General features: G+C 38.4%; 2 protein-coding genes across 4 annotated transcripts in view; one reads left to right on the top strand and one right to left on the bottom strand.

The window, feature by feature from the left end:
- LOC135475950 (puratrophin-1-like) overlaps window positions 1-8202 on the top strand; it is a 115090-nt gene extending 106888 nt beyond the window's left edge. For 2 of the 3 annotated variants that reach the window (XM_064755924.1, XM_064755926.1), the window contains 6 exons: window positions 91-168; window positions 591-764; window positions 1018-1195; window positions 1645-1764; window positions 4421-4630; window positions 5162-8202. In XM_064755924.1, the coding sequence (XP_064611994.1) occupies window positions 91-168; window positions 591-764; window positions 1018-1195; window positions 1645-1764; window positions 4421-4630; window positions 5162-5385 (984 nt within the window). In that variant the 3' untranslated portion in view covers window positions 5386-8202. The remainder of the gene's footprint in view (window positions 1-90; window positions 169-590; window positions 765-1017; window positions 1196-1644; window positions 1765-4420; window positions 4631-5161) is intronic. The other variant, XM_064755925.1, reaches the window with a different exon arrangement.
- A 144-nt stretch (window positions 8203-8346) lies between these two features.
- Window positions 8347-25250, bottom strand: LOC135475951 (transport and Golgi organization protein 6 homolog). The gene is made up of 16 exons (XM_064755927.1): window positions 25050-25250; window positions 21943-23036; window positions 21147-21276; window positions 20813-20931; window positions 19717-19879; window positions 18240-18313; window positions 17762-17874; window positions 17160-17336; window positions 16621-16744; window positions 16031-16231; window positions 14809-14934; window positions 14054-14227; window positions 12625-13150; window positions 10997-11148; window positions 10551-10664; window positions 8347-9508 (listed from the first exon to the last, which is right to left on the bottom strand). Exons 1-16 carry the CDS (start codon window positions 25177-25179, stop codon window positions 9326-9328), a joined length of 3600 nt encoding a protein of 1199 aa, XP_064611997.1. The 5' UTR covers window positions 25180-25250; the 3' UTR covers window positions 8347-9325.
- Between the last annotated feature and the right edge of the window lie 2298 nt (window positions 25251-27548).

The raw sequence follows: 27548 nt of genomic DNA, 5'->3' as shown, positions 1-27548 counted from the left end.
GTAACTAAGAAAAGCCCTGTGTAATAATTTTCAGTCCTGTGAAAGATGCCAGTCTAGTAATGACTAATTAAATGACCTTGTTGTTTGCAGGCCTCAGAAGATATGGTGAGGTTTCAGCTCCGGCATGGTAATGATTTGCTGGCCATGGACTCCCTTCGGGACTGTGATGTGAGTCAATATGCATGTAGACAATGTCCAATAGTGTTAGTACACAGGAGTAAAATCTAAGTAGAGGTAGTAGTGCCATTAAAACAATAATCTAGACATTTTATTTACTATTTAACCAGGTCAAGTGTCGATCTGACAAATTCCTTCACATGTAGATGAATTCCAAGTACACACTTTGAATTGAAATCATTTTTAAAAAATTTTATGTAATACGGACGTGCTGAGTATTTTAATTAAAGTCAACAGAATTATTTTCGACACAACTGCATAAACACAGACCTATTACCATTCCATATTAAATATGCTAATCAGGTTTACGGAACTGCACGTTTCAGTCAGAATCAGTAGAATATTGTAATGTTTTCATTTTTTTGCCCAGCGTCGAAAACATGTCTTTTTCATCTGGAATTTGATAATTGCAGGTGAATTTACAAGAACAAGGGAGGCTAATCCGTCAAGGCGAGTTTCTTGTGTGGCAGGGCCGACGAAAATCCTTACGGCATATCTTCCTTTTCGAAGATTTGGTGCTATTTAGTAAAACACGACGTGGACGAAGTGGAAGCCACGAAACGTACCTATACAAGTACAGCTTCAAGGTGAGGGGTCAGAGGTGGCGGGATTTGTAATGGTCATAGGTAAAAAATCGGTAATCTTGTGCAGTGAATTATGTGAAAGTCATTTGATGAAAATAAGCACATTTTTGTCAGGTGATTTAATTTCAGGAATTTTAAGTGAAGTGTTCATTGACATGAAGACTTAAGTTAGTTTGTCACAGTAATACATACACTAGCTTACATGAGATACCAGTTTAAAACATGTAATAACTGTTGATTGGTTTTTGTATTTCAGATGTCAGATATAGGCTTGACGGAAAATTTCGGGGAAAGCGGGTACAAGTTTGAGATCTGGTTTCGCAGACGGTCTTTAGGTGAAAACTATGTCCTGCAGGCACCAAATTCTGAAGTGAAGAACTGCTGGGTGAAGGAAATCTCACGTCTTCTGTGGAAACAGGCTATCAAGAACAGAGGTTGGTATTCAGGTTTGATGCTAGAATCCTTACATGACGTGACTTTGTGGGAAATTTTAGAGCCAAGATCTACATTTCATTTCTTAGGGGAAGATTTTGTTGTTCACAGAAAAAGCGCTTGTCACAAATGTATTCTGTTAAATGGCACGTGTAAGGTGAGCACGAGTGTAACTTTGTGAATGATTTTTTGTTTGTCTCAAATGTCCTGCTGTTTTGTTAAATGAGACATGCACAGTACTGGTATTCATTTGATTCTCTGATTTGCTGCAATGAGACAGAAGATATATGGCTAGGTGTCAGTTAATAATTAAATGATACGGCTGTGACCTGTAATCTTACACATATATCACATTCGATGTGTAGACTATAAAGTCATTAAGTAAACAAATACTCGAAGAAATAACAATCTAGATAGGTGTAAAGAAGTTTTGTGACTGGTTACTTTACAGAACTACGATTATGTGAGATGGCAACAATGGGTATTGGTAACAAACCCTGCATGGACATCAAACCCAGTGCTGACAACATCAATGACCGCTTTATCAACATAGCAGTAGGATCCAGGGGAGGTAACTCAATCACTTTGGTTACAGCATGTTCTTTTTGTTTCGACTCCCACTCTCACCTTAAGTTTTCAGTGTATAATTTTTGCACAATACATTTACAACCCCAGCAAGCAAATAAAACAGTGTTGAAATGTTGAATGCTGAAATGTGTTATTGCTGTTCATTGTTAAATAATCAAGAAGATGAATTGAAAACATTGATATTCAATAAGGGGTTGTACATATAGTGTGTAATTTGTTTACTAATCTCAATTTGATAGTTTCCACTGACAGTAATTTATTTCTTTGAAATTAGAGTTAGAAACACTGCACTCAGTTTAGTTTTCTTTTTTCATAATTTTTCCCTTTTTGTTCTCTTGTTTGCCTCCTTTGTAATTTAGTTTCTGGTGTGACTATCCTTATAGATATGTAGTTTTGCATCATTACCTTGGACAGTGTGTTGAGGTAGAATTTAAAATGTAAAAACTGTTCAAATGTGTTTTTAGTGAGATATCTAAAAATTAATTAATTTGTAATTGCTAAGTTTACTTTTCAAAAACAAGAACTCATAGTCCTCTTCAGATGGTGATTATGCTGTATTGTATTTTGTGAAATAGCAGAAAGAAGAAAGGCCTCTTACCAATTTATCAGGAGAATGGGCTTCTTGCCATTGTTAACACAAGACATCAGTGTTTCAGAACTGCTGTAAAAGATTATCTTGAACTTTCATTTTTCATGAATTGCCGAGCTCAAAGTTCTTACAAGAACAGTTCAGCTAAGAAACCATTTTGATTTGTAAGTAGCTGGCTTGATCAGGGAATGCCTAGAAAGCCTGACCCATCATCTGTGGTTGCCTGACTTTGACCTCTTTCCCTCCTCAGTTTGCATGGGCAGCCATGTTGGTGACCATTTTAAGTTGCACCTAGGTATTAATGTGAATGTTAATATCTGGTATTTGTAGTACCAGTGTCTAAAATTCTGAAGCCATTTGCAGGGATTTTGAACTCATTTGCATGGCAAGGCATGTTGCTAAGACATGTTGCCATGGTGACAAGGTCAAATGAACATTTGTGCTAGTTGATCCTAGTCTGTAATTTTGCCAGACATCGAATACAAGGACATAGCCAATCACAATACCAAAGGTATCAAATTGTGAGGTCTTGCACAGAATGCAGTGAACTGAATAATTTACAGTAGCTCCACCAGAATACATATTGTGGACATGAGATCTACATTCCTATTTTTTTTTTATCAAACAAAGGAGCCTCACTGTTTATGGTGGCTACTTTTGTGTTTTTAAAGGATGGCCTGATATTGTTCATCCTGTGAAAGGATGGCCTGATATTTTTCATCCTTTGGAAGGATTGCCTGATATTGTCCATCCAGTGGAAGGATTGCCTGGTATTGTCCATCCAGTGGAAGGATTGCCTGGTATTGTCCATCCAGTGGTAGGATTGCCTGGTATTGTCCATTATGTTGAAGGATGACCTGATGTTAACTCCCAAGCTACATCTTGAGGTCTTGTGTAAATCTAGGGAATGCTTACCAAACCTTTCGTTATGGAAAATCCTGAATACAGCAGATAATAACTAACATTTCAACTGGAGAGGCACATGATAAGTTGGCTGACTGGAATTTTGGTGGAGTTTGGTGAAAATTGTCAACATTATAACAAAACTTATAAAATTTGTATAAAGATTTATTTAGTAAAGTTATTACAATGCAAGAACATTTATTTTTTTACCACAATACCAGCACAGGAATAAAAAGTCAGTTAAAAGATATGTTAACCTCATAATGATGAAAAAAAACACATTTCCAAATATGTATTTCAAATAACTGAAAACCCAAATGAGAAATTGGAACGATGTAAGATTTAATGTGGAAATACAGAATGTTGATCCATTTGTGCCAACGCTTGAACAGAACAGAATATTTTTTCATCATATAAGTATTGTATGCATCATGTCTTCATAACCCTTTTCTGTCCTCTCAAACCCATCTTTCACCTTTTCTTGTCTTCATATCGTTGCTCAAATAAAAACGAAAAACAAAGGACTGCAATAATTGGAGGGTGGGAGTGGAGAAGGAAAGTTGATTCTAAAATTTTTTTTTTTCACGTGTATATCCTTCCAAATGTTAGATATGGTCATGCTGCCTGAGTATGTTTTTGTCAGCATCGTACAGATTATGATTTTGTTGTTCTGCTCTAATTTGACTGGGTTAAGAGTTGACTGGTACTTGTTTACCTCTGTAGCATGACTACCTCCACTCAAGGTTGGGTTTTGCAATGATAAAAAAATTTGCAATTTTTATTTGAAACTTGGTGTGCTTGAGTGAATTTGCAATTAACTGAAAACTCACGTATGTATAATTGATTAATTTTGCTCACAATCACGTATGCTTCTTCATCTTCACGTTACAGCAACATTTGTTTTTTTGCTCTTTCACTGTTGTCATCATTGACCAGTATTTGATGTTAATTGATATCTTTAGATCTATCTATAATTGCCAATAAACGGAGAATCGAATGGTTGTAAATGGAAAGTAGACTTTCAACCCACTTGCTGACCTAGTTTTCTCTGCCACATAAAAGTTGCGACTCTTCTTGATTAAAAAACTATCTGCAGATAAAACCGAATGCAAGATCTCAAGTGAAATTTGCGATTTTCTCGTTTCAGCTCGTACCAGAAACTCCATCGCCGTCTGCTCTTTCGACCATATCAGAAACGGAAACAAGCGACCCCATTCTATAATCTCGGTCAGTAGTACGTCCTCATCTAACAGCAGCCAATCAGCATCCAGCTATGCTGTCTTTGGCTCTAATCTGGCCTTTGACCCTTTGGAGAGTCCTAGGTTTGCTCGTCGGTCCTTTGCAGCCTCATCGAATGGTAAGTCTTGTTTGTTACATTCATCTAGTCATTTACAGTAACAGAATTTACTGTCAAGAAGGTTATGTTTTTGCCAGCGTTTCTCTGTCAGCAGCTTAATGGAAAAGGGTTTAAATAAATTTTTTCTCCACATCTCTTACTTAATTAATTCTTCACCATTGCAGATAGGACTGAAATGAAGAGCATTGTTCCTTTTTGTGTTTTGTGGGGATTTGTACATTTTGTTGTTCCTTGGGGTTTTGTTGACTTCTTCAACCTTTTCAACTGGCTCTGCAACCAATATTTTGAAATATTCGAGAAAACTGGGGTGTACAGAAATAATTTGTACAATTTTTTGAAGCTTGCATATTTAATGACACAAACAGATCATTTTTAGCCTCATTTTCATAATAATTGCATGCATTAATTCCACTGAAAATAATGCTTTAGTGGTTGAAAAGGTTGATGATCGGTACAGTAATCAGTTTAACCCATTTTGATGCATGTCCATCACGCTTCACGTTAAGGAGGTTTTGTTTTTCTGCACCGCAGAGAGCGGTATCTGTGCTGATATCAGCCTGGACTCCATGTACATGTTAAGTCAGCGGCACGAGGGTAGTGGGGCACTGGGCCCCAGGGAGAGGCCGAGGTCCTACCATGAGTACGTCAGCAAGAGTCAGCCCCCAACCGGAGTATCAGGAGGGCCTCCACTTGTTACAGATGTAAGTCACATGTCTACAAGAGGATCACACATGGAAGCATACAGTTTTGTGTAGAAAAACCACAATGGAATGATATTTACCACAAATTACTTCTAACTTCATGAAATTTTTCACCAACTGTTCACTCTGCTGGAAGTGTATGGAGGGGCGAGTAGTACATTTATAGTTGATGAAAAATTAAGTTCTGTTACTTACAGGTATATGTGATATATTATAAATCTGTTTGATTTACTATGTGATAGTATATTAGTATGGTTTCAACAACTTAGAGATGATTTCTTGCTGTATATGTCCTTGACATAGGTGATTTAAATAGCTTTGGTAATGTGATACTTGTACTGAAGGTATCTGCCTCGCCAGTAAATGCCAAGCTGCAGTTTGATTTGGAATATATTTGTTCATTATCAATCGGTAAAGGTGCACAGGCTTTTGGTGATTCAGTTTCACCAAGGTATGTCAAAAGTAACAAAAATCTTTACAAGGGAATCTAGATAATTTATATGCGGTATCTGTTCATTTCAGGTGTGAAAGTTGACGATCAGAAGTTGATTTTGAACAGGGTTACCTTCATCTCAGGGTTATACAAACACTGGAGGTTGTCCAACAACTACAATCGTCTGCTGGTTGTCAAGGAAGGAATATTCTTCTCAGCAGGAAGTCTGTCCCCCATCCAGTTGCTATGGACACCTGTGTTGCCATGGTGATTATGTAGATGATTATCTTCAAAATGGTTGCCGTGCAATCAATGCCATTGGTAATTGTTCTTGACAAGATTCTTGAGGATTCCAAAATGGTGGCTGAAGATGTACTGAAGAAGTACTGTTACAGAAAAAGCACAAACTACCATAACAAGATTGCTTACACAAGTTGAAAAACAGTTTCATCTGGAATCAAAAGGCCATAGTCAGATTGTGGTTTCCTATGCTACAGAGTACCACACATTTCATCGGCATTCATCAAACATGCCAGACAGTTTTCCAAAATGGTGGATCTTTCTATGCAGCATTTTTTTTGTTTTTTGATGTCCATCTACGATACAGTTGTATTCAATCGTTGACCAAGTCCAGCCATTTGTAATATTTAATAGTGAAAAATGTGAGAGATTTATATTTATATGAAATCGTTGAAAACTAACTTTTTATACATTTCGGATAGTGTAATATTTGAAGCATTACATCTCCAGGCTTTACATTGGCTGACTATCATACTCTAAATGGCTGCCCTTTAAACTAAAATTGTCAAGAACTCTTCATTTTATTAGCTGTTTAAGTGTTAGGTGTTTTTAGCATTTGTGATATCTCATCACAAATTTTCCCTCCTTCTAATGTGGAAAAGTTTCTCAAGGCCGGGATTTCTGGCTTAGTGTTTTTGTTGTTGTTGAAGGAGATAGTGATAATATTTCCATTGTAAGTTTAGATGAAACAAGATCAGTTTTATGTTTGATGAAACAGGGTAAACTGTTCATGTTTGTAAGGTTGGATCAGATGTTGTTTGAGATGACAGACAACAATTGTGGCAGATTTCAAAGCAAAACCATTTGGGTAGTAGAGTCTGCAACATCAGTTAATATTAAATTAACTTAGAGGGATGGGGACAAAGATTTTCTTTTTTTTTAATTAAACCACTCCTCAAAAAAATACAGTGCTGACGTATTAGTCTAAAAGAAAATACCCAGTAGTGCTATGCATGACTTTGTTAAGTTGCCAAAATCACCCATTTATTATTATTATTGAAAAGCTTTTCAGAGAGTAATTTATAAATTTATAAAATCATACATCTGTATCAGGCCGCTGACATCACACCGTGCTCTCTCTCTCTTTCTGGTCTCTACCAGCCCTCTACATTCACTGAACTTTCTGTAAGCTCATGTCTTGGAACACTTCCTCACTTCTTGCACCTCACTTCTGTCTCGAGGATAAATTTCTTTCTCTCCAAAATCTTCAACAGTCTTCATCTCGCACACTTCTGTGAGGGCATCTTTGCCTTTCATGAACAGTCTTCCACAGATGGACTGACTTGAGAACATGTCATGCCTGCCTTCTACACCCCATATAACATTGTTCACAAAGTTCTGGTAAATGCCAGAATGCCTTCCACACTTTAACTGTTCAATTCATGGCATTTTAGTTTAGTGTTGTGCCACATGAACAGTGTGTGTCCTGTCTTAATAACAGCCATTCTTTGTTTTTCATCATTTAAATATTGTTACATGTTTAACATCTTGCTTGAACCAAAGTGCATCTTGAGACGAAATACGTCCAGACTTTGAGAGGTTGTATTAGCTGATATCATAGTTATTGCCAGATTATGCTGATCAAGGGAGGTCACTGATACTGATCAACCGAAAAGTCAGTCATACCATGTCCAAAATCTGTACATGTGTATTTTATTTCATTATCCCAACATTTCACTCTGTTCGACTCATTTGCATATTTATTTCTTTCAGTTTAATAAGCAAAAAACCAGCATAATCAATTTATTTGAGAAGGAAATTTTGTATTTTTTTTGGATGGAAAAAAAGTTCAAGCAAATGTTGAATTATATTATGTAATGACTAGTCACTTTAGGAAGAAAAGTTATTTATTTGCTGTCTGTTGTTTCCATGGTAATGTGTCTGTTGTTTAGAGTAGTTTCACCATGTACTTTTTTTTTCATATATCCAATACTCAGCATTACTCTCACATCCAAAAATGCAATCCAGTGTTCAAAAACATTTTTTTCCATGTACAGATTTTTTTTTTTACTTGGACATGAGCTCTGTTTTTGTAATATTGATTTATTTGTAGCATTTACTCCCATTTTTTGACATCCTTATGTACCTTTGTTACCTTTAGTTGATAAATAAATGCATGTGGCAAAATTGAAAATTTTTCTGTGAGTTCCATGTGTTTCTTGTTGGAGTGTATAGATAATTTGCCTTTGACCATGTACAGGGGAAACTGAAAACAATGAGTTGAATTTGAATCCAGCTCTAACATGAAGTTTCTTAGGACTTGAAGACAAGCATTTTTTGTTCTTCGTAACATTTGAATTTCTCAGGGATTAGAGCCACTCTTATTGCTTTTGATGAGCTTTAGTGACCTTTCTAATTTAACCTTCCTGCACGCTACTATTTATGGAAAAATTCTGAGAGGACTATGAGGTGTAGAGAAACACTTAGCACAGTTTTATGAAGCTTGCATCTTTAACGACACAAACCAATAATTTTAATGTCATTTTCATAATTGTATACAGAAATGCCACTGACAAAAGGGGAAAGGGTTGAAGATTTACAGCAGTCTTTGAAGGCCCTTGTGATCCTTACTTTAACATCACAGTAAAAGATGTGGCAGTATACTTTGCCAATGTGCATCAGACTACAGGTGACTTAGGTTGGTACTGGTCGAGGTGGAAAAGGCAGGCACCCTGTCATCATGAGACACAAGTTCAATCCTTACTCAGAATGGGTCTAGTTGAAGGGTAGGCCAGGACTGACTGGACATCAACACCTCTGGTCTTCAGCATAGCAACCCAGTGAGGCAGCACTATAAATGTCACCATGGACACCATCGAATTGAGACAGATACAAGCTGCAGGGAAAACCACTCACCTTTGGCAAGATAGGGACACTCTCCCACATTGCTGAAAATCAAGTTGTCATTTCCAAATATTACACTGCAACGCAAGCAACACAGCCGCCATCGCTCAGTTATTGTCATCAAGGACACGCAAACAGAGTGCGGAAATACACTTGTCCCCTTTCCAAGTCTAGGACTGAACCCACACCATGTGATTGAAAGGAGAGCACTTTAACCACTCAGCCACTACCTGCTCTTGTACTTGTAAATTAAGAGTGAAGTCAACTTTATCAGGATTAACAATGAATGCCTGATTAGAATAAGACCGTGTGCATTTTCTCACTATAGTAAGAAATAAGAAATCCAGACTAATTATCACAGTGTTAGTGAAACACCACTGGTTACATTTCTCCTGATAAGGCCTGTACTCTGTCCCATTACTCTGGCCGAGACACCAGGATCTTCTTGGTGAGACTTTGGTTTGGGAAGAGAAAACTCCTCATAATCCCATTTAACTCAGCCAGAGCCAAGTCAATATGGACCAGCACCCCCTCCTCCCTCTCCACTGTACGGCAGAGATTCAGTAGTCTATAGAGGTCCCGTAACACATCCTCCAGTACCTGATGATAACAGACAACAGAGGGGATAGATTAACAGTCTGCACAGGTCGCCTAATAAATGCTCTGGTACCTGAAGACAACAGAGGGGATAGATTAACAGTCTGCACAGGTCACCTAATAAATCCTCTGGTACCTGAAGACAACGGAGGGGATAGATGAGGTATGTACGGGTCACATAACACCTCCTACAGTACCGTAAGACAACAGAGTGGATAGATTAACAGTCTGCACAGGTCAACTAATAAATCCACCAGTACCTGAAGACAATAGACAACAGAGGAGATAGATTAACAGTCTGTACAGGTCATCTAACACATCCTCCAGTACCTGAAGACAACAGACAACAGAGGAGATAGATTAACAGTCTGCATGGGTCAACTAATAAATCCACCTGTACCTGAAGACAACAGATAACAGAGGAGATAGATTAACAGTCTGTACAGGTCATCTAACACATCCTCCAGTACCTGAAGATAACAGTGGGGATAGATTAACAACTTGTACGGGTCACCTAACACATCCCCCAGTACCTGAAGATAACAGAGGGGATAGATTAACAACCTGTACGGGTCACCTAATAAATCCTCCAGTACCTGAAGACAACAGACAACAGAGGACATGGATTAACAGTCTGTACAGGTCATCTAACACATCCTCCAGTACCTGAAGACAACAGAGGGGATAGATTAACAGTCTGTACGGGTCACCTAATGCCCTCTACAGTACCTGAAGATAACAGAGGGGATAGATTAACAGTCTGCACAGGTCACCTAACACAGCTTCCCGTGCCTGAAGACAACAGACAACAGAGGGGATAGATTAACAGTCTTCACAGGTCACCTAACACCTCCTCCAGTACCTGAAGACAACAGAGGGGATAGATTAACAGTCTTCACAGGTCACCTAACACCTCCTCCAATACCTTAAGACAACACAGGGGTTAGATTAACAGTCTACGCCAAAAGACTTATCATATTCATTCATCAGTATTAGAGCAGTGTAGCAAGCCACAATATACCTGTATGTTTGTTGTGGTACATACCGTCATGGCATCCTTTCCTAGGCCCTGCAGTATCATAGTCAGGACCAGACCAGCTGCCTTCCTCGCTTCAACATCACTGTCTGACTTCAGCACACAGCTACAACAGGAAAACACCTAGTGGGCAGAAAAATGTTACTGTTCAAAATGCTCTTCCTTAAATGGGATCCCAAATGTAAAATTTTGTTAGTGACTAAGAAGTACAAGGCAACATCACTAAACAAGCTGATAGTCTTAAGACAAAAAGGCCTAAAGAACCGTCCGTCTTAACAGCAAATTAATGAATACTCTTTATTACATTATGATTAATGAACACAGGTCTGAGTACAATATGGGTATGCTACATTAAATGAAGTTTTACTCCAACTGCATATAATAAAACAAATCTCAGTTAGGAACACACTTATAACACTAATGTCATCGTTACTGCTCTCGTTTGTAATAGTTACCTCCTGAACATTCTTGCCCAATGAAAACCGCAGCAATTTGCATACTTCGCCCAGATTGGACAGACTGCTGGCTCGTACTTCTGGTGTTGTGTCTTTCGCTCCTGTCAAAATGGCGGCCAACAGAATATCTTTGTACCTGGGAAGAATGTCTCCTACCAAACAAAACAAAAAAAAACAATAAAAAAAATTAGGATGTACATCATTTAAAACAAAGTGATTTTTTTCCCTAGAACCATGCCATTGCTCAAAATACACAGAGTGAAGTGAAGTGAATAACAAATCTGTTCGAATACGTATACCAAATTTAAGTCATTGACAAATATGACTAGTAAAGCTTCAGGCTGACGGCCCTAATAAATAAACCAGGATGATAATCTGTATCACAAAATGATGCTGGCTGAAACTAGGGCAATCTGAAACACCAGTTCACAATTTCACATTTTAAAGGTAAATAAAGCCACGCTTTGCTGTCCATTTGCTAACCATTCAGCAGACAGAGTTTGGATTCATGGCCACTTTCTTTCTAGCTCCATCTGGCATGCAGACAATTTGTTCACATTCCAAAGAAGGCAAATAAAGCACCGAAATATGGCAAAACATTTGGCAACAGGTTTCATGAAGGAAATTCCAAAACTCCAGATATTGTGGACAAACATTACTGATAACATGGTACAGTATGAACGAATGAATGAATGAATGCTTGGGGTATTATGTCATAGTTAACAATTTTTCATTCATATGACGATGATACAGTACGCAAGTCATGACTGATTTGATTTCATCAGTTAGGGTAGCTCACTGCAGTTTAAGTCTGTATTTTCTGCACTGATCTTTGTGCATTTGAAACTGTCTCACTTAAATCTATGACGTATGAGCTCTGTTATATGTGACTTTGTGCCCATGAAACAGCAAATATTGCAGTAGAACGTTCAGCATCACTAAAATGACATACGTCCCACTTTTCACTTCTGCACGTATACCACGAGAGCCAAATAAAGGCATTTTGCCTCATGTTAGACAAAACAGTACTCAATGACCCCCATTTTTCATTTGATACTATTCATTTCCAAGAGAATTTTTATAAATTCCAAATTTTAACAAAATTGTGAGTATCAGAAGTGAAGCACATATATCCATGTGATGTTTAGTATATTTTGGAAACACGAGTAAAAGGACAAATATAAAGGCACTTTAAATGTTCCTTGAACAACAAATATGAAGGATCTTTAAATGTTCCTTGAATAACAAATATGAAGGCACTTTAAATGTTCCTTGAACAAAAACTATTCCGATGACCCCCATTCTTCACGCCATATTACTTATCCTCACAACAGATGCTATAACTACACAAGTTTTTTTTTAACAATCTGTGTTACAAGCTAACAGAAGTCAGCTACCTTAAAGACATAGGTAAGTATTTTACACTGCATGTAACAGAGGTCAGTTCATTTTAACACGGGCAAGCTAGCACATAATACAAACTCCAACACACAGAATGACCAACATGGCAGCCTGGCATAACTCAGATAACTGCAGCGGTTAGATCTGCTTAAGTTTCAGGTTCACGAAGATTATAACTATTCTAGACGGACAATCATAATATCCATGCTCCATATTTAGCAACTTACCCAGCTGTCTACAGGCTCGAACCAAACATTCTCCTACTTTTAATCGCAGCTCCACAGGCAAAGGTTTCCCTGATTGGCTATAATTAGCAAACTGTTTAGTAAGTGACTGGATGACCGTATCTGGCTTTAACGATGCCATTGTAACCAAGCCATTCACAGCAGCCAGGTAAAGATATGAATCCGAGTGGGAGAGATTCTCACGGAAAATAGTCAAAATGGCATCCTGTTTCTCCAAGGCTTCTTTGTTCTTTTTTTCCAACAATGACCTTAGCATAATCAGTCCGTGGCCCCTAACAGGGATCAGTGGGTCACAAATTTCCTCAAAGGCACGAGAAAGTCCTGTGGTTGTATCACCCTGTTTTTTCTCTTTATTCTGCCTCTCGGAAACTGTTGAAAGCTTGTGTTTCTCCTCAACATCAGCAGGTATGCCTGAACTGGCGTATTCGTTTACAGACTCCGACAAAACCTCTATTTTCTTCTTTAACTTGCCTTTATCTCCTGTTTTTGGACGGGAATGTTTTGGCCTCTGCAGAAAAAGCATTTTGAGAACCACATAAATGCCACATTCTTAATTATTCGCATTCACTCATGTATAGTGAAGTTGGCCTTGTTGGCCCCAGATGGTGGAAGCTCACTGAGAGCAATCATCAGTGAGTCTTGAGATCAAATCCAGCTGTTGTTCATTCAGCTTTGGCTTTATTTATGTCAGGAAGTTTGTCAGCTTTCTGACAAAGGCCAGTAGATAACTCTGCACAATCTAGCTTCTTGCACTCATAAACCTGATTGCTATTATATTGGTGAAAAATGCTTCAAATAAACAATTATTGACTAATTAAGTATAGATATAACTTCTGTATTCCATAGTAGACAAAGTCCTTAAGCTCATACTGGCTCCTAACTATCACCTAGTGACCCAGCATTACATAAATGCCTTCAGTACAAGTGTTACATCCGCTGTAACGTCAACCTATCCATGGCACACAAATCAGGAAAATTAAACAGTTAAATTTAGGCTGAATAAAAGTTAGGCTGAATAAAAAGTATTAAAAGCTGACAAAATATTGCTGCAAGGTTTTCAAATATGATTAAGCACAAGTAAATGTAAACAATTTGGTTGCCAATATTTGACCATGTCTTATTTATTTACTCAATTGGTGTTAAAAGCCTTACTCAAGAATATTTCACTCACAAGATGGCGGCCAGAATTATGGCCGAAGCAAAGGCAAACCCATGACCATCTGCCGTTGCTGACAGACCTTTTCACATAGGAAGCCAGCATGAGCTGGGCTTGAACTCACAGTGACCATATTGGTGAGAGACTCCTATGTCCTTGCACTACACTGTCAAGCTAAATAATAAGTCCACGGGGCCCCTTCACCATGCTTTTGTACACTGACCAAACAATACTGACTTCAAACTGAACACTCACATGAAGTTTCTTGCCTTCATCAGATAAGTGTGTTGACCAGACAGCTCCATGTGTTGCTATGGCAATCCTCAAATCAGCCGACATTTCAGTCACACTCGTGTCTGGATACTCCTCTTCAAGCTCTTGTAACAGGGGGCATAACTCTGCCATATGTTCCTTGTCCTTCTCAGTCACCTGGAAACAGTGGTAACAACCATTAAATTCAGCATGGATACTGTGAATATAAATTCAGATCCCAATTGTTTGAAACAGCCTTTTCAAATACCTGTATATATATATTTATGTATCTGGTATTTCAGGCCAATTCTTTCTCTTAATGTATAACATTGGTTGGCTTTATGAGTGTGGAAATTTGATTTATTTTATTTATCTGAATAGTGTTTTACACATTGCTTAAGGATATTTTCATTATACAAGGAAATCAGGCATAGCCCGGGGGAAACCCATGACCCTGTGCAAGTTGCTGACAGGCCTTCCTACGTGTGGCCAGAGAGGAAGCCAACATACGCTGGACTTTAACTCACAGTGACCGCATTGGTGAGAGGCTCCTGGGTTATTACGCCCGCCGCCACGGCCACCAAGGCCTCGAGGAAATCTGAGCTATTCATCATCAGGTACCCCAAAAACTTCCTGATTTAAAGCCATAGCTAAACCAGCAAGAAAAAAGAGTTTACATGTGACATGTAGTTGATCACACGTTTAACCAGGATTCAATTTGCACTCTGATATGAAGAAGAACTCATTGAAGTACTGACCTCCAAAGCCCCACTCAAAACGGCTGTCAGGAGTCCCATTGCCATGGTGATGGTTTCTGTTTCAAAAAGCCCTGTGTCCTGGTCTGCAGTACAACGACACACCTCCACACCTCGCTCCAGAGTAGACTAGAAATTATACAGGAAGTTAATATACACATTTTAATATAAGACTGTTTGTTTTAAGAACACTTAGATCTGTCTTAATGCGGACATGTTAACAGTGAGGTCCCACTGGACATTGACACCAAAAATGACACTCACTGAGTCACAGCACACTGACACCAAACATGACACTCGCTGAGTCACAGGATACTGACACCAAACAGGACACCCATCAAGTCACAGTATACTGAGACCAGACAGAGACATAAGTATCCTTTCCACTTATGTGTGATAAGTATCCTTTCCACTTATGTGTGAAAAGGAAAAAAGTACAAGTTTTGACATATTTACTTGGCGTTACCATAAATACAATGTAGTCGCAAGACTTTGTCATTTTCGGCCCAAAAGAGTTAACACTACTAGGACATCATTTAGTTGACAACGCCGTCGTCAACGAACCTGTCGTATTTACGCTTTCAATTCTGAGACCAAACGTGCCTTCAACATTGAAGAACGCACTTTAGCAACTGCAAAGTTAGATCTGCAAGAAGCCATTTTCATTCAGAAAAATGCTTTCCCTGACACATTTTCGGAGGGTCCACAACTATGAAGGCACGAATAGCGTTAACAAAGTGCCACTCAGCCTGAACTAGATTATAGCCAATGCACAGCAGTGAATCAATCAAAAATTGAAGTGTCAAGCATGACAGTCATCGCAAAAATGTGGTATGTTTGCAAAATGTGACAATGGTGATCAAGGACTAGACTTCTAAAAGTCAGGCCGATGGGGGCAGTTAGATACCTGCAGGTGACAGGTACAAAAAAAAATCTAGCTGTCTCTGCAACAGGAGATTTTAAAAAAAACATTTCTACCCTTTTAATGTAGAAAAAATAAAACAAGCTTAATCAACAAACTAGATATTAAGAGGTCTCCCTGTAGACATAATGCTGTGTGTTATATAAAAAATTAAATAACAAAATCCTCTCCATGTATTAAACAACATTTCATTAAATTTCGTAATAGCAAATAGCATGAACACTCATAACCATGCATTAAGAGACAATCTTAACAATACTGTTTAAAGCAGTAAATCCTGCAGACCAATTACACAGGTAGTACCTTCACAAACTCCAGAACATGTTGAGAGCTTTTCAGAAAAGAAGGACCTAAAGTCTCGCACATATCTGCCAGTAGGTTGAGTGTCAAAACCTGACGAGAAAATCTCCTTCTTCCACACTGATTATCCTTCAACCAATGAGGATTATTATCTGCTCTTTTCTCTGCTGAACCTGATTCTTGTTTTATTATCACCGTAAGTTCCTACAAAAAAAAAATATTTACTTGATTGGTATTTAATTCTGTACTGCATTTTTTCACTTATTCAACAATGACCAGGTCCATAGGTAACCAGCTTTCTGAATGACCCAAATAAACCAAGCCCCTTTATGGAAATTTTTTCTGTTATGTACCTATTAGTCTGATGCTACCTTATTCTAGCAACACTGCCTTAGTGGACATCAAATCTGCAGCATTTAATATCACGTCAGGAATAATTTCACAGCACTGCGAGCAAATTATACAGAAACAACCAAAAATTTAGTCCTGATGCTCATGCATCCTTTAATTATTTTAAAAACTTTGTTTAGCTTTTCTCAGAGCTGGTACAGCTTTTCAACAAAGATAGATACACAATGTGAAAGTGGTCATACCTTTAACAGTTTGATGAAGAACTCCCCAGTTAAAACATCTTTATGCAGATTTTTCAATAAATCTACCATACACTTCACTCTGATTTCCTCCTCTTTCTCTTCGTTAACACACCCACTTTCATCGCTGATAAAAGAGGGGGGTGAAAAAGCACAAAATAAAACAAATCATTAGATGAATCAGCTTTAATCGAACAGTCCACAATATTATAGCAAACTATCACATCTACCACTGATCAGTCCCCTAAAAATGCCTAAGTTTATCATCCAGTGTATAGTTTTCTTTACACAGAACTTTAAAACATGAGCTAAAAATCATACATCCTGTGTTTCTTCTATAAAATTACATGCAAAATGTTTCAATTAATCAAGTACAGTAAAGTATATTTATCAAATTTCCTTCTTCTCTCACAAAAGACTACTCCACGTACCCATTCTCAATTTTTTTTTTCCCCAAGATTTAAGGACACATAATAAAAAGAACATCTCTTACCCACACATTTTTTTTGTTCTATAAAGTCCAAAATTCCCACCAAACATACCCTTTTTGTTTCAATATTAGAACCAGCCCTCCTGTGGGGCCTGCTGTGAACTGTAACCAGGGCAACATGGTCATACCCTCCTCATCATCTGCAAACAGACAGAGATCAAGGGCGGTAACTCCTGTCACTATCTCCAGAGAGCGCAGCGTGGTGACCAATATCTCAAGGACAGCACTCCTGAAAAAGACAAGCATTTGATCACTGTAATTAATGTAATGCAATTTATCATGAAGGCAAATAAAGCTTGTTCCCCGTTTCAGATGGACAAACACATAAATATTAATAAATGAATTAAAACATTCTTATTTCTTACTGTATTTCTTCAACCTTTTTGCATGTTTGCAAGGTGTTGTTTCCAGCATATTCTGAAGGTGTAGACTGATAAAATTTTACTTTCTATGAAGCACTGAAATTGGCCAATCCACCAAATGTAGTTTTAAACGTGCATAAACCGCGCTTTCATATGCGAAAAGGTTGACGAATGAGGGTAATGTTTCCAGTTGAATTGAAAGCTCAAGCATTAAAACACGTATCAAAAAACTCAGCAACATTTTTTACAGTGCATCCCACATTTCATAGAGTATATATGTAAAACGATTCACCTTAAGTGTGAAACTCCATCTTTTAGAAAACAGTAGAGTTTGAAGAGAGGATGCAGAAGTGACTTGACATGGGCGACAAGGCTGGCAGGCGGGTCAAGGTTGGAAACAAGCATCTGGTAAACAAGAATCATAATCAACATTTCAAATTTAAACCTTTAATTGGGGCCCACCATAATGCTGGCCACCGTTGTAAAATTGAAATCTTCTTGAGTACGGCGTAAAACTCTACCAATCAAATAAATAAATAAATAAATAAATAAATCTTCAATGAATGAATTACATGTAATATGGTTTACACTACACACATTACCAATATTATAGCAAACATGTCTTGGTTGGCTAATACATTCCAGAACTCACCGTGCTCCATTTTTTTCAATCTATAAAGAATAACAATTTTGATTTATGTGCAATGCACTTGTAAGATATTCAAGAAACATGAATTGGTGGGTTTGAAAGAAAGTGCATTTGTACAAACTTTGTGTAAGTCCTCCACACACTGGGACATCTGCTCCTCATTAACTAGGATCTGATTCTCCTCAAACTGTGCTCCTGTGGATGGGAAAAGAGATGAAGTAAGACATATGTACATACAGCTGTAACAAGCCAATCAGGTAAGAAATACACTTAATACACTTTATACTGATTTCTAATAGCAAGCACATCTTGTATCAGTTGATCAAAATCAACAAAATCTATCAACTAACCATTTTTACAAAGCTCCTCGATAATGGATGTCATGTGTATGCACACTGTCTTGGTACTTTTGTTATTTCATGAAGATGAAGAACAGCACATAGCCACTGGATAGAGCAGGTCATGCCCGTGTTGTCAAGGTGTATGCCATTTTCAATTGCTACAATCCACCACTTGCCTTTCATCAATATGACAGTTCTCCACTATTAAATTGTCTGCACAGTTGATAAATTTTCAGGAATCCACACTTACGAGTCTGTAATTTGAGTGGTGAAGAATTGTAACTTTCTCTTTTTAGACGACTTTAAACATATGTTGCAACATCAACCCTTTGTCTAACCAATCATAAGAATGCTCTATATGAAGGCTCCATTGGTTTGTGATCAATGTGAAGTTTATTTTCTAACAGTTTCGTTCTTCACCTTCATTTCAAATACACCAAATGTTGCCAGTGGGAGAAAAGGCAGTGACGTCATCAATTTTCTTAGGCACAGATATGAACAGCAAAACAGAGTTTGTACAAAGATTAACTGGTGGGTATAATTCCCGAGATTATATGTAAGCTTCCATCAATTCAGATTTACTTAAGAAATCATAAACCAAGTCACTGTCCATAATCCTACACATACAGAGTACAACCTACTGGATTCCCATTGGCTAAAAGCTCAAATATTGTTGTACTAAAACTTCATGTAACACCGTAATGAAAGATCAGCCAAGCCACGAATTATTTCCAACTATGCAAATAATCCGGCTCAGCCGGCACGAAAGATCATTCACAGACGCTAATTGTGATGTAAGGTTTTTTCATTATTTGTTTGAAATGACACTTCGCGATTCTCTATAAAGTAGGGATAGTCGTTACATTACTACTAACACATGTAAGTAGGAGAAACAACTCAGGACAGTTAATTCTTGAAAAGAATCGACAACGTGCAGAGCATAGAGTTGATTCTTTTTCAAGAATGTCGTCGCTTTTCCAGTCCCAACTTGTCAAATGTCAGTGGTTAACCCTGAGCACTCCAGTATTCTTCCACCAAAAAAATGAATGCCATACTGCAAGTGAAATATTCTTGAGTTGGTGATAAGCACCAATGAAACCAAAAAATAAGCACTAGACTAGACAATTTCCTTTCACCAAACAGTTTACAAAACATTATGCAGCAATGACAGTCCATAGAAATAGCACTATATTACACCACACTAACTTAACCAACACTCATGATTGTATCAAGTAATACAGTGGAAAATAAACAAACCTTGCACTGATATACAACAGTTGAGGGGCTCAGTGAGGGGTTGGATCAGGTAAGTCTGCGCTAGCTCTGGGTTCTGTGAGGACATGACGTTGATGATGGTGCACCCCACGCGAGAAAACTGCCGGCAAGTCAGTCTGTCATCAGTGTGTAGCAGTTCTAATACCTGAGAAGACAAGGGAGGTAATCAGGTAAGTCTGTGATAACTCTGGATTCTGTGAGGACATCATGTTGATGATACTGCATTCCATCAATATGAAAAAGGACAAATGTTAAAGAAATACATGCACGTATTACTGATCTGTGCTTCAGAGGCAAGTATCTGCGGTCACCGTAATTTTCACACTTGGTGCAATACATCACCTCCAGTCATCCTTGAAGTATCACCGCGCAGCTGATGTTGTTGTTAGATTAGCTTCATTACTTGTTAGTGATTCATTAGTCGATTGCTTGGTAAACCTAAATTTTAGTAGGCCAGTCGTTTTGAGCAACCGATATTTTGTCGTTTTACTGCCAACGACTACAATATTTCTAAAGTCACACTCCTGAATTTCACGTCACGATACGTGCCTTGCATCTCTTTGCTCAATTAAAAGCCACAACCACAGGGCAATCTATTTTCACAACAATGAAGGTCTCGTACAGGAAGTCTGGTACATTTTATGGAAAGGATTTTCCGATGAAGCAGTGTTTTGAAGCAATTCGACGTTTTCTTACGAATAAAAGGCGCCATTATGAATCCACTCAACCACCAGTTTGGGAAACTGATCAAAGTAGCAAAATTTCATCTATGTGCAAATTTTCATCACCAAACTTTCAACCAGAAATTTGTCCATGCTGCAAATAAATTTGGACAGACAAGACCATTTTTTGGCCAGACCTGTGCGACAAAATCAATGGAATTTCTAATCCTGCCTGGAAGTTTAAGTCACATGTTTCTCTGACTTTCAACAAGACAATGACAGTATTACAAACAAGCATTATAACCATTCCAATGCCAAACTACAAACAATGCTGCTGTAAATATTTATTGAAAATGTAGGTGGACTTTAAAATATCACCAGAATAAAGAATGCAACAGCTTTGTTCTGTCAATTACCTGGGGACAAATTTGTCTGTAGTACTTCTCTAAAGATGTCATCTGTCTAGGGCAGTGGGCAATCACCTTAGCAATAGCCTCACACTTCCTCCAGTCAAGGTCACCGGGTGTGGGGTTACCTGGACAACAGATTTGTCAAATTTCACATGCGGGAAAGTAAGTGGGGAAACAAGATGAATTTGTAAAGGGACTAAAGTTGATATGATGCTGATTATATATACAAGTGACTGATATACCGGAAATAAAACACTTCATCGTCAGAACTTTCCTACTTCAACTTTTAACATCTTATATTACAAAAACATTCTTAATCAACCACAATACTTTCTCTTACCTGAAGGCAAATCAATCATTCCCCGCAGTATGTGCAGCACCCCGTGAGGTTTCAGGAGAACCTCGGTCAGTAAATGACCACACCCCTTCCGTAACCATGAAGGTGCACGCCCCAAAAGAGGAGGCTTTGGCTTAGAGTTGACTGAACGATTGACTTGCTGTTGATGCAACTGAAAATTAATAAAAAGTTTGAACATCTAAAACACACAAGTTTCTGGAAGTATTTTCACTTAACTGTAGATATTAGACAACATAACCCCTGGCACTCATAGATCAATGACTGCAAAATACCAGTAGATTATAATATTACTACTAAAACAATTATTCAATATCTTATCATCCCCCCCAAAAAAACCCACTGGAAACAAATGGAGGCCTATAGGCAAATTAAATTTTAATACAGTGACAGGACTAAGTGTTTTTTTCCTGTATGAGTGGTCTTTTCAGAATAGTTTAGATTTCATGTAAGAATCCAGGGCTTTGATGCATTTGTCTAGTTAAGTTGTATCATGTGCTTTAAATACCCCAGCTTATCAAAAATTTGCCAAACTCTTGACATTAGAGTGAGTGAGTGAGTGCTTGGGGTTTAACGTCGTACTCAACAATTTTTCAGTCATATGACGACGATCTTTACATTAGAAATGCTAGACACTATTTATGCAATACATGTAAAAAAAAAAGCAAATATAAAATTAACACTTCTAAAAAGTGAAATAATTTTGAGAGTGGCATAAAAAAAAAGCACTCGGATACATAAAACAGCTTTTCTTTGGCCAGTTGATCTGACAGTTATTTACCTTTTGCATCATTTGTGGACTGGGTCCCCCCTGAAGCAAAAGCAATTCCCTCACCAGAACAGGCTGGTACACATGGTCCAGCAGATGTCTGAGGGACTCCGAGCACCAGGCTCTGTCGGCCGCTGTCAGTGTGTGCCCGCCAGTCACTCGGTCACTGGCTTGGGACTTTTCATTACCCACGTTACTGTTTTCATGCTCTGGCATCATCTGGGTAATGTTAATGTTTGAAATTTCTTCACCATGCCCAGGATTGTTCATTGTGAAGTTCAATTTTTCCTTTTGTCCCAGTTTTCCTTCTTTTGTTTCAGGAGATAAGTTCTTTTCACGCTGTGTTGACTGGGACTGGTTCACAGCTACAGGATTTGCATATATCTTATTTCTAGCTATCACAGCATCCACCACAGAAGCTGGTGTGCTACATTCATTCGCTGATAAAACCAGGCTGGATGAGGAGTTATCGGCCTTTGCTTTAGGTAGTCTGGATGGGTTATAACACAGTTGAAGCAAAGAAGCAAGAATGTCTGTCAAATGCCGGGACAACACCAAAGCTCCGAGGGATGGAACTTTTACACACTGTAACAGTGATTTCACACAGTACAGAAGGCGAAACTCTTTTTCTTGGGGTGACATAGAAAACTGGGTAGAAATGGTCACCAATTTACCAAGATCTGATCGCAGTTCCATGGGAATACCCACCCCTGGCTGAAGACACGGACCCGTGCCTAAACATACGATAAACTGGACAGTGGTCAGCACGGTCTTCTGTTGACTAATGCTCAGTACATCAGGCTCAAGTGCAGGGGACGATTTACACTCTGGATTCGTTTTCTGTTCTTTATGTTCCTTTGCAACTATCTGTAAACTTGATGATAAAATGTTAAGAAGCTTTACACAGTAATGAACATACCTCCACCTGGGGCTCTCTTTATCAGATAAAAACACAACCCTTTCAGTTTCACTTTCCATCTTCCACAATGTCTGCAACCTTTCAAAAGATGAATTTGATTTTAGCTTCTCATCGAACAAAGATAGGTTTCTCATGAGGATCTGGTCAAATCCAAACACCATATAGTTCTCATCATCCACCTCTGACCCTGTCAAATAGAAAACAGGGGAAATCTGCTCACTGAATGCAAATTAAAATAATTTATAAAATGACTAATACAGCATAAATACAACGTTCATTTATTTCTTTATTTATTTATCGGATTAGTCTTTTATGCCATACTGAAGAATATTTCACTTATACAACAGCAGGCAGCATGATGGTGGGAGGAAATCCAGCAATGCCCGCGGGAAACTGATGACCACCCACAGGTTCCTGACAGACTTTCCAACATACAGACACAGAGGAAACTCGCATGAGCTGGATTCACAGTGACATTGATGGGAGGCTCCTAGGTCATTGCGCCGACATGGCATGCTAACCTCCTCAGCCACAGAGACCCCCATTAATATAATAAACCATGCAGATTGATTATCTTGATGACTGTCCAAGTCCACAGAGTTACTTCATCTAGCTCTTCTGTCATTGCAGTTGGTGGCGTTCAGACAATCTTACAGGGGGAATCAAGTTTTTTTTGTACTTCCACATTACGGTTTATTCTGGTCTGATTTCTTTCCGTTCATACATCGGTCATGGTCGTAAGTGAATGGGTCATACAACATATAGTGAGTCTTGGTTTTTCAGTGTTACAGTGGAGTTTTGTGGTTCTCGGTACCTTCTCAGTCTTCACTCATTTGAGCGTCTTACATTCGCTGCTGGTCATAGGTCATTTTTCCATCTATCCAGAACGGTGAGTTTTGGTTTATCATTCACCAATCACCATTTTCAACAATAGTCCTTTTTCACCTTATATGTACACCTCCACTTCCGGCTCGGCTGATCAACCATTAATCAATGATTGATGGTTATCGCTGAATCACATTTTGGTCATTTTATTAGGAAATATTTCTTCAGTGTTCAAAGAATGATCAATCTATCATCTTACTGATCAGGAAAAGTAAGAAAATGTTGTCGGGGACGGTGCCGTAGGCCTACTTGGGAAGGTTTCTAAGTTCTTCATTTAAATCGGGCAGAAAACTGTGCAGCTATCTCTCTTGCTTTATATTTCAGTGGTTGACATTTTGCTCTTATAATGCGTTTGTTCATCGATCCTAATATTTACTGCTTCAATCCTACTCTGATCTATTTGTGACCGTTGACATCCAGTCACTTCACTTGTTACCAGAAATTATAGTATGTAAGACAACAGAACAATATGCAAAATATATATAAATTCAGATCATCAATAAACCCGGTTTAGGAATGATGAGGCTGTGACACAGAATTTTGTATTAACCCACATGTTATTGAGACAATGTTTTCACATGTGAACGAGTAAGTGTGTTGGCGTTAGTCAGAGATTGCTCTGACATTAGGTTAGGCAAAATTCTGTTTGGAATCAGACCACGCTCCATTTAGCCTGATGCGGTCGTCGTGGCAGTGTGTCAGAGCGTTTGACACAAAAAATATCAATCAAATAGGTTTTAAGTTTTAAGTCTTAAGTTTGCAGATACTTATGTTCCTTATCTTTTCGTCTCTCGATATATCATAAGCACGACATCAATCTGTTATTTCCTAGGCCACATGGGTCCAAGATTGCTTGGTGATGCTCAAAGCGCAAACGGCTGTGCAGACAGCCTCAAAATATTTGACAAGGACAAGTAATTGCATCAGGTTTTTAAATGCAGCTCACTCTAAACTTGGTTTTGGGACCATCCTTGGCCGAACAGCATTTTGCTAAACCTAACATCAGAGCAAATGTCACACTAGTTGGCGCAAGTAAAACAACAAATGCCCCGATGTCCGCAGTCTCGAAATGAACCATGAACGAGTTGAAAAACAAAGCAAAATTTACAAGACCCAATGAAGTTTATTTTAACACAATTCCCCCAGTGTCATTGAGAAGGGAGTTGTAAAGTTCGGGTGGTTACCTCTTGTTTGTTATTCATCCGATTTTCGTAAGTCTATTGTGACAATCAGATTCTTCAATGATAATTAACTCATATCATCTGCCATATCACCAAAGAAGCAACCAAAACTTCACGACTACCAATTTAATTACCTTGATTTTCCAACCTCCCTTCATGTTTCTTAACCAGACCACTGGCTGTCCAGTTTTCGGTCTCGCTTGTCGGTGTTGTCAGAAGTTTCAACGCTTCTAGAATTAACACAGGTTCCACTCGCGACATCATTTACATTTGTCATTTAACAACTTCTTTACAAAGGTGAAATCTCCACGCATTAAGCCCAGCTAACCGTCTGTCTGAAACGATAAAGCACGTTGTTGAATGTTTTGAGCTCTGCCGTAAGTTGGAACTATGTCGCAAATGATCAATCAGGGGGAAATAACCACGCTGCGATGGGCACGATGGGGGATAACCATGTACGGGTGGGAAATGCGCGCTGTCCACGTTAGTCACATGTAATAAATGAACATCAAAACGTCAAAAGTTGCGTTAAATTCCTTAAAAGTTTGAAAATAACATAAACAACAAACAAATAATCACAGACCCACATGTGTAAGCTTTGACAAGAATGATTAATGGAGCAATAAGCATATTTACAGCACAACTCATTCCTCTTTGCTTAATTGTTTCTATGCTAGTCGCGTTACTCAACTTTTAATTAACTTGCTTGGCAGTGAAGGGACATATTTCATCCAATATGTCTTTATTAATTTTATTTCTCTGAATCAGTAAGGCCGTCGGGTATGCTCATTTCTGGATTACGTTCACTAATTACGAGACCAGTTATCCGTGTAACCGTGGAGGTATATACATCTTGATATATGCCGTAAGCGTTCCTCGTATTACTCTCCTGGTAATTGCACGACACTGCAATAATGTCCTATACCCTGATCTATAGTCAAATTAGTGTGCACAATATAGGGCTAAGATCTGAAGAGAATATACGACAAAATAGATGAGTTATAGCATATACCGATTTGATCCGCTTTTATTGCTGAGAATTAAGGTAGAGAATAAAGTAAATAAATAAATAAATACATACATACATACATACATACATACTATAATAAATGGCAGCCTGTATAAATAAATAAGTGGACCCCAGCCCCCTCCCCTACCTAGTCTCCTCTCTCAAGCCCATTAGAATTTCACACCATACGCTTGATGTAATGTTTTTTAGTATTTGCCGATTGAATCAACGCCCTCCTCTCTAAAATTAAAGGATAACTCTACTTGTCTTTTTGTGTTGCGTGTATAAAATAAAGAGTTAAAGCCGGAACAGACGGCGTTATTGTGATTTATAACGGTTTCATTATAAAGGTATGTTACTCGACCTGGTTTTCGCTCAATAAAAGTTGCATGGCACACGAGGTGCGATGTCAGCCCTAACCTTGGACAGAGAATTGTAAGCTTTTCCCACTCTCATTTACCTGCGTTCGTTGACCACGACCAGTCTTCCACCAATATGGCGCGCAAGCCTGTACGTCACACACGGGTATGTTTCTTCAAAGTTACAAAGTTACATTGTTTTGCCAAGTTAGTTATTGATTGAAATGAATGGTGTAATTCCTAAAAAGTTAATTTTAATGGTGTGTTAAGATGTAATATATAGAAAATCTGTCTCGTCGATATTTTACCCTGGTTACGCGAAGGTAGATCAGACTCTGATTCGGTTGGTAAAGATTGTACAGACTCATACATTTGGGTTTATATAAAGCCAGTACATGTACCGATTGACGCAAATATTTACATTTGGACCATCACTGACCCTCACTTTACAATAAGTCTCCGATTTGCAAACACGCATGAATAGATATGGTAATGCATAAAGGTGGATTCAAGCACACACTGCAAAGCTTTCTATACCATAGTTAGTGTCCTTTCATGGTTGAAGGATAAACTCTGTATTGGCTTCTCTCCTGCAGTGAGACGATTCTGACAGGCGTGCCCCTGTCCCCTCCAGCCCCACCCTATCCAATAGTCCGATAACCAAGCTTCCCCTATACACTCCTGAACCATGGTCAGCCCTGAATAGGACGTCAGCAAACACAATCATAACATTGGGTCCGACTTCAAAAAAACTTCCTAAGTTCAGTATATTACTTGCGTTGGCAGTGTTTTGCCAACATGTCCTCCATGGAGTGTTTCCCGAAGAAAATGAAATATTCATAAAATCACATAACCTGCTTTGACATGGTAAAGATGTTTCATAAGCAAAACACAAAAGACATTTCATGAAATCGGGTGACGGTATTTAGCTTCGCTGTACATGACGGCCTCCAGTGGTAGCTATATGTATTTAAGGTGTCTTCAGACATGTTTCGCATTTTGTATTCGTTATGCATTCGCATGATGCATATCCACAGTTGTTTAAATTATAATCAAAAGACAAAGTATTGAACACGGACCGTCTTGGCTTCACATGGCAATGACATATGACACCGTGGCGAAACACCTTAAAAAAAAATTCTCTTCGTGTGAATCAGTGTATATCCTGTTTGTGTGGGAAATCTGGTCAGTTACTTCCTACAAGCCAGTGATTTACTCCGTATACTCGTTCTACTCTGAGTTGCTTGAATTTCTTATAAGTATAA

This window comes from Liolophura sinensis, chromosome 9 (genome assembly GCF_032854445.1).
Source record: "Liolophura sinensis isolate JHLJ2023 chromosome 9, CUHK_Ljap_v2, whole genome shotgun sequence".
Classification (NCBI taxonomy): Eukaryota; Metazoa; Mollusca; class Polyplacophora; order Chitonida; family Chitonidae; genus Liolophura; species Liolophura sinensis.
Note: the sequence above shows the minus strand (reverse complement) of the source record. Positions and strands in the feature narration are given on the sequence as shown.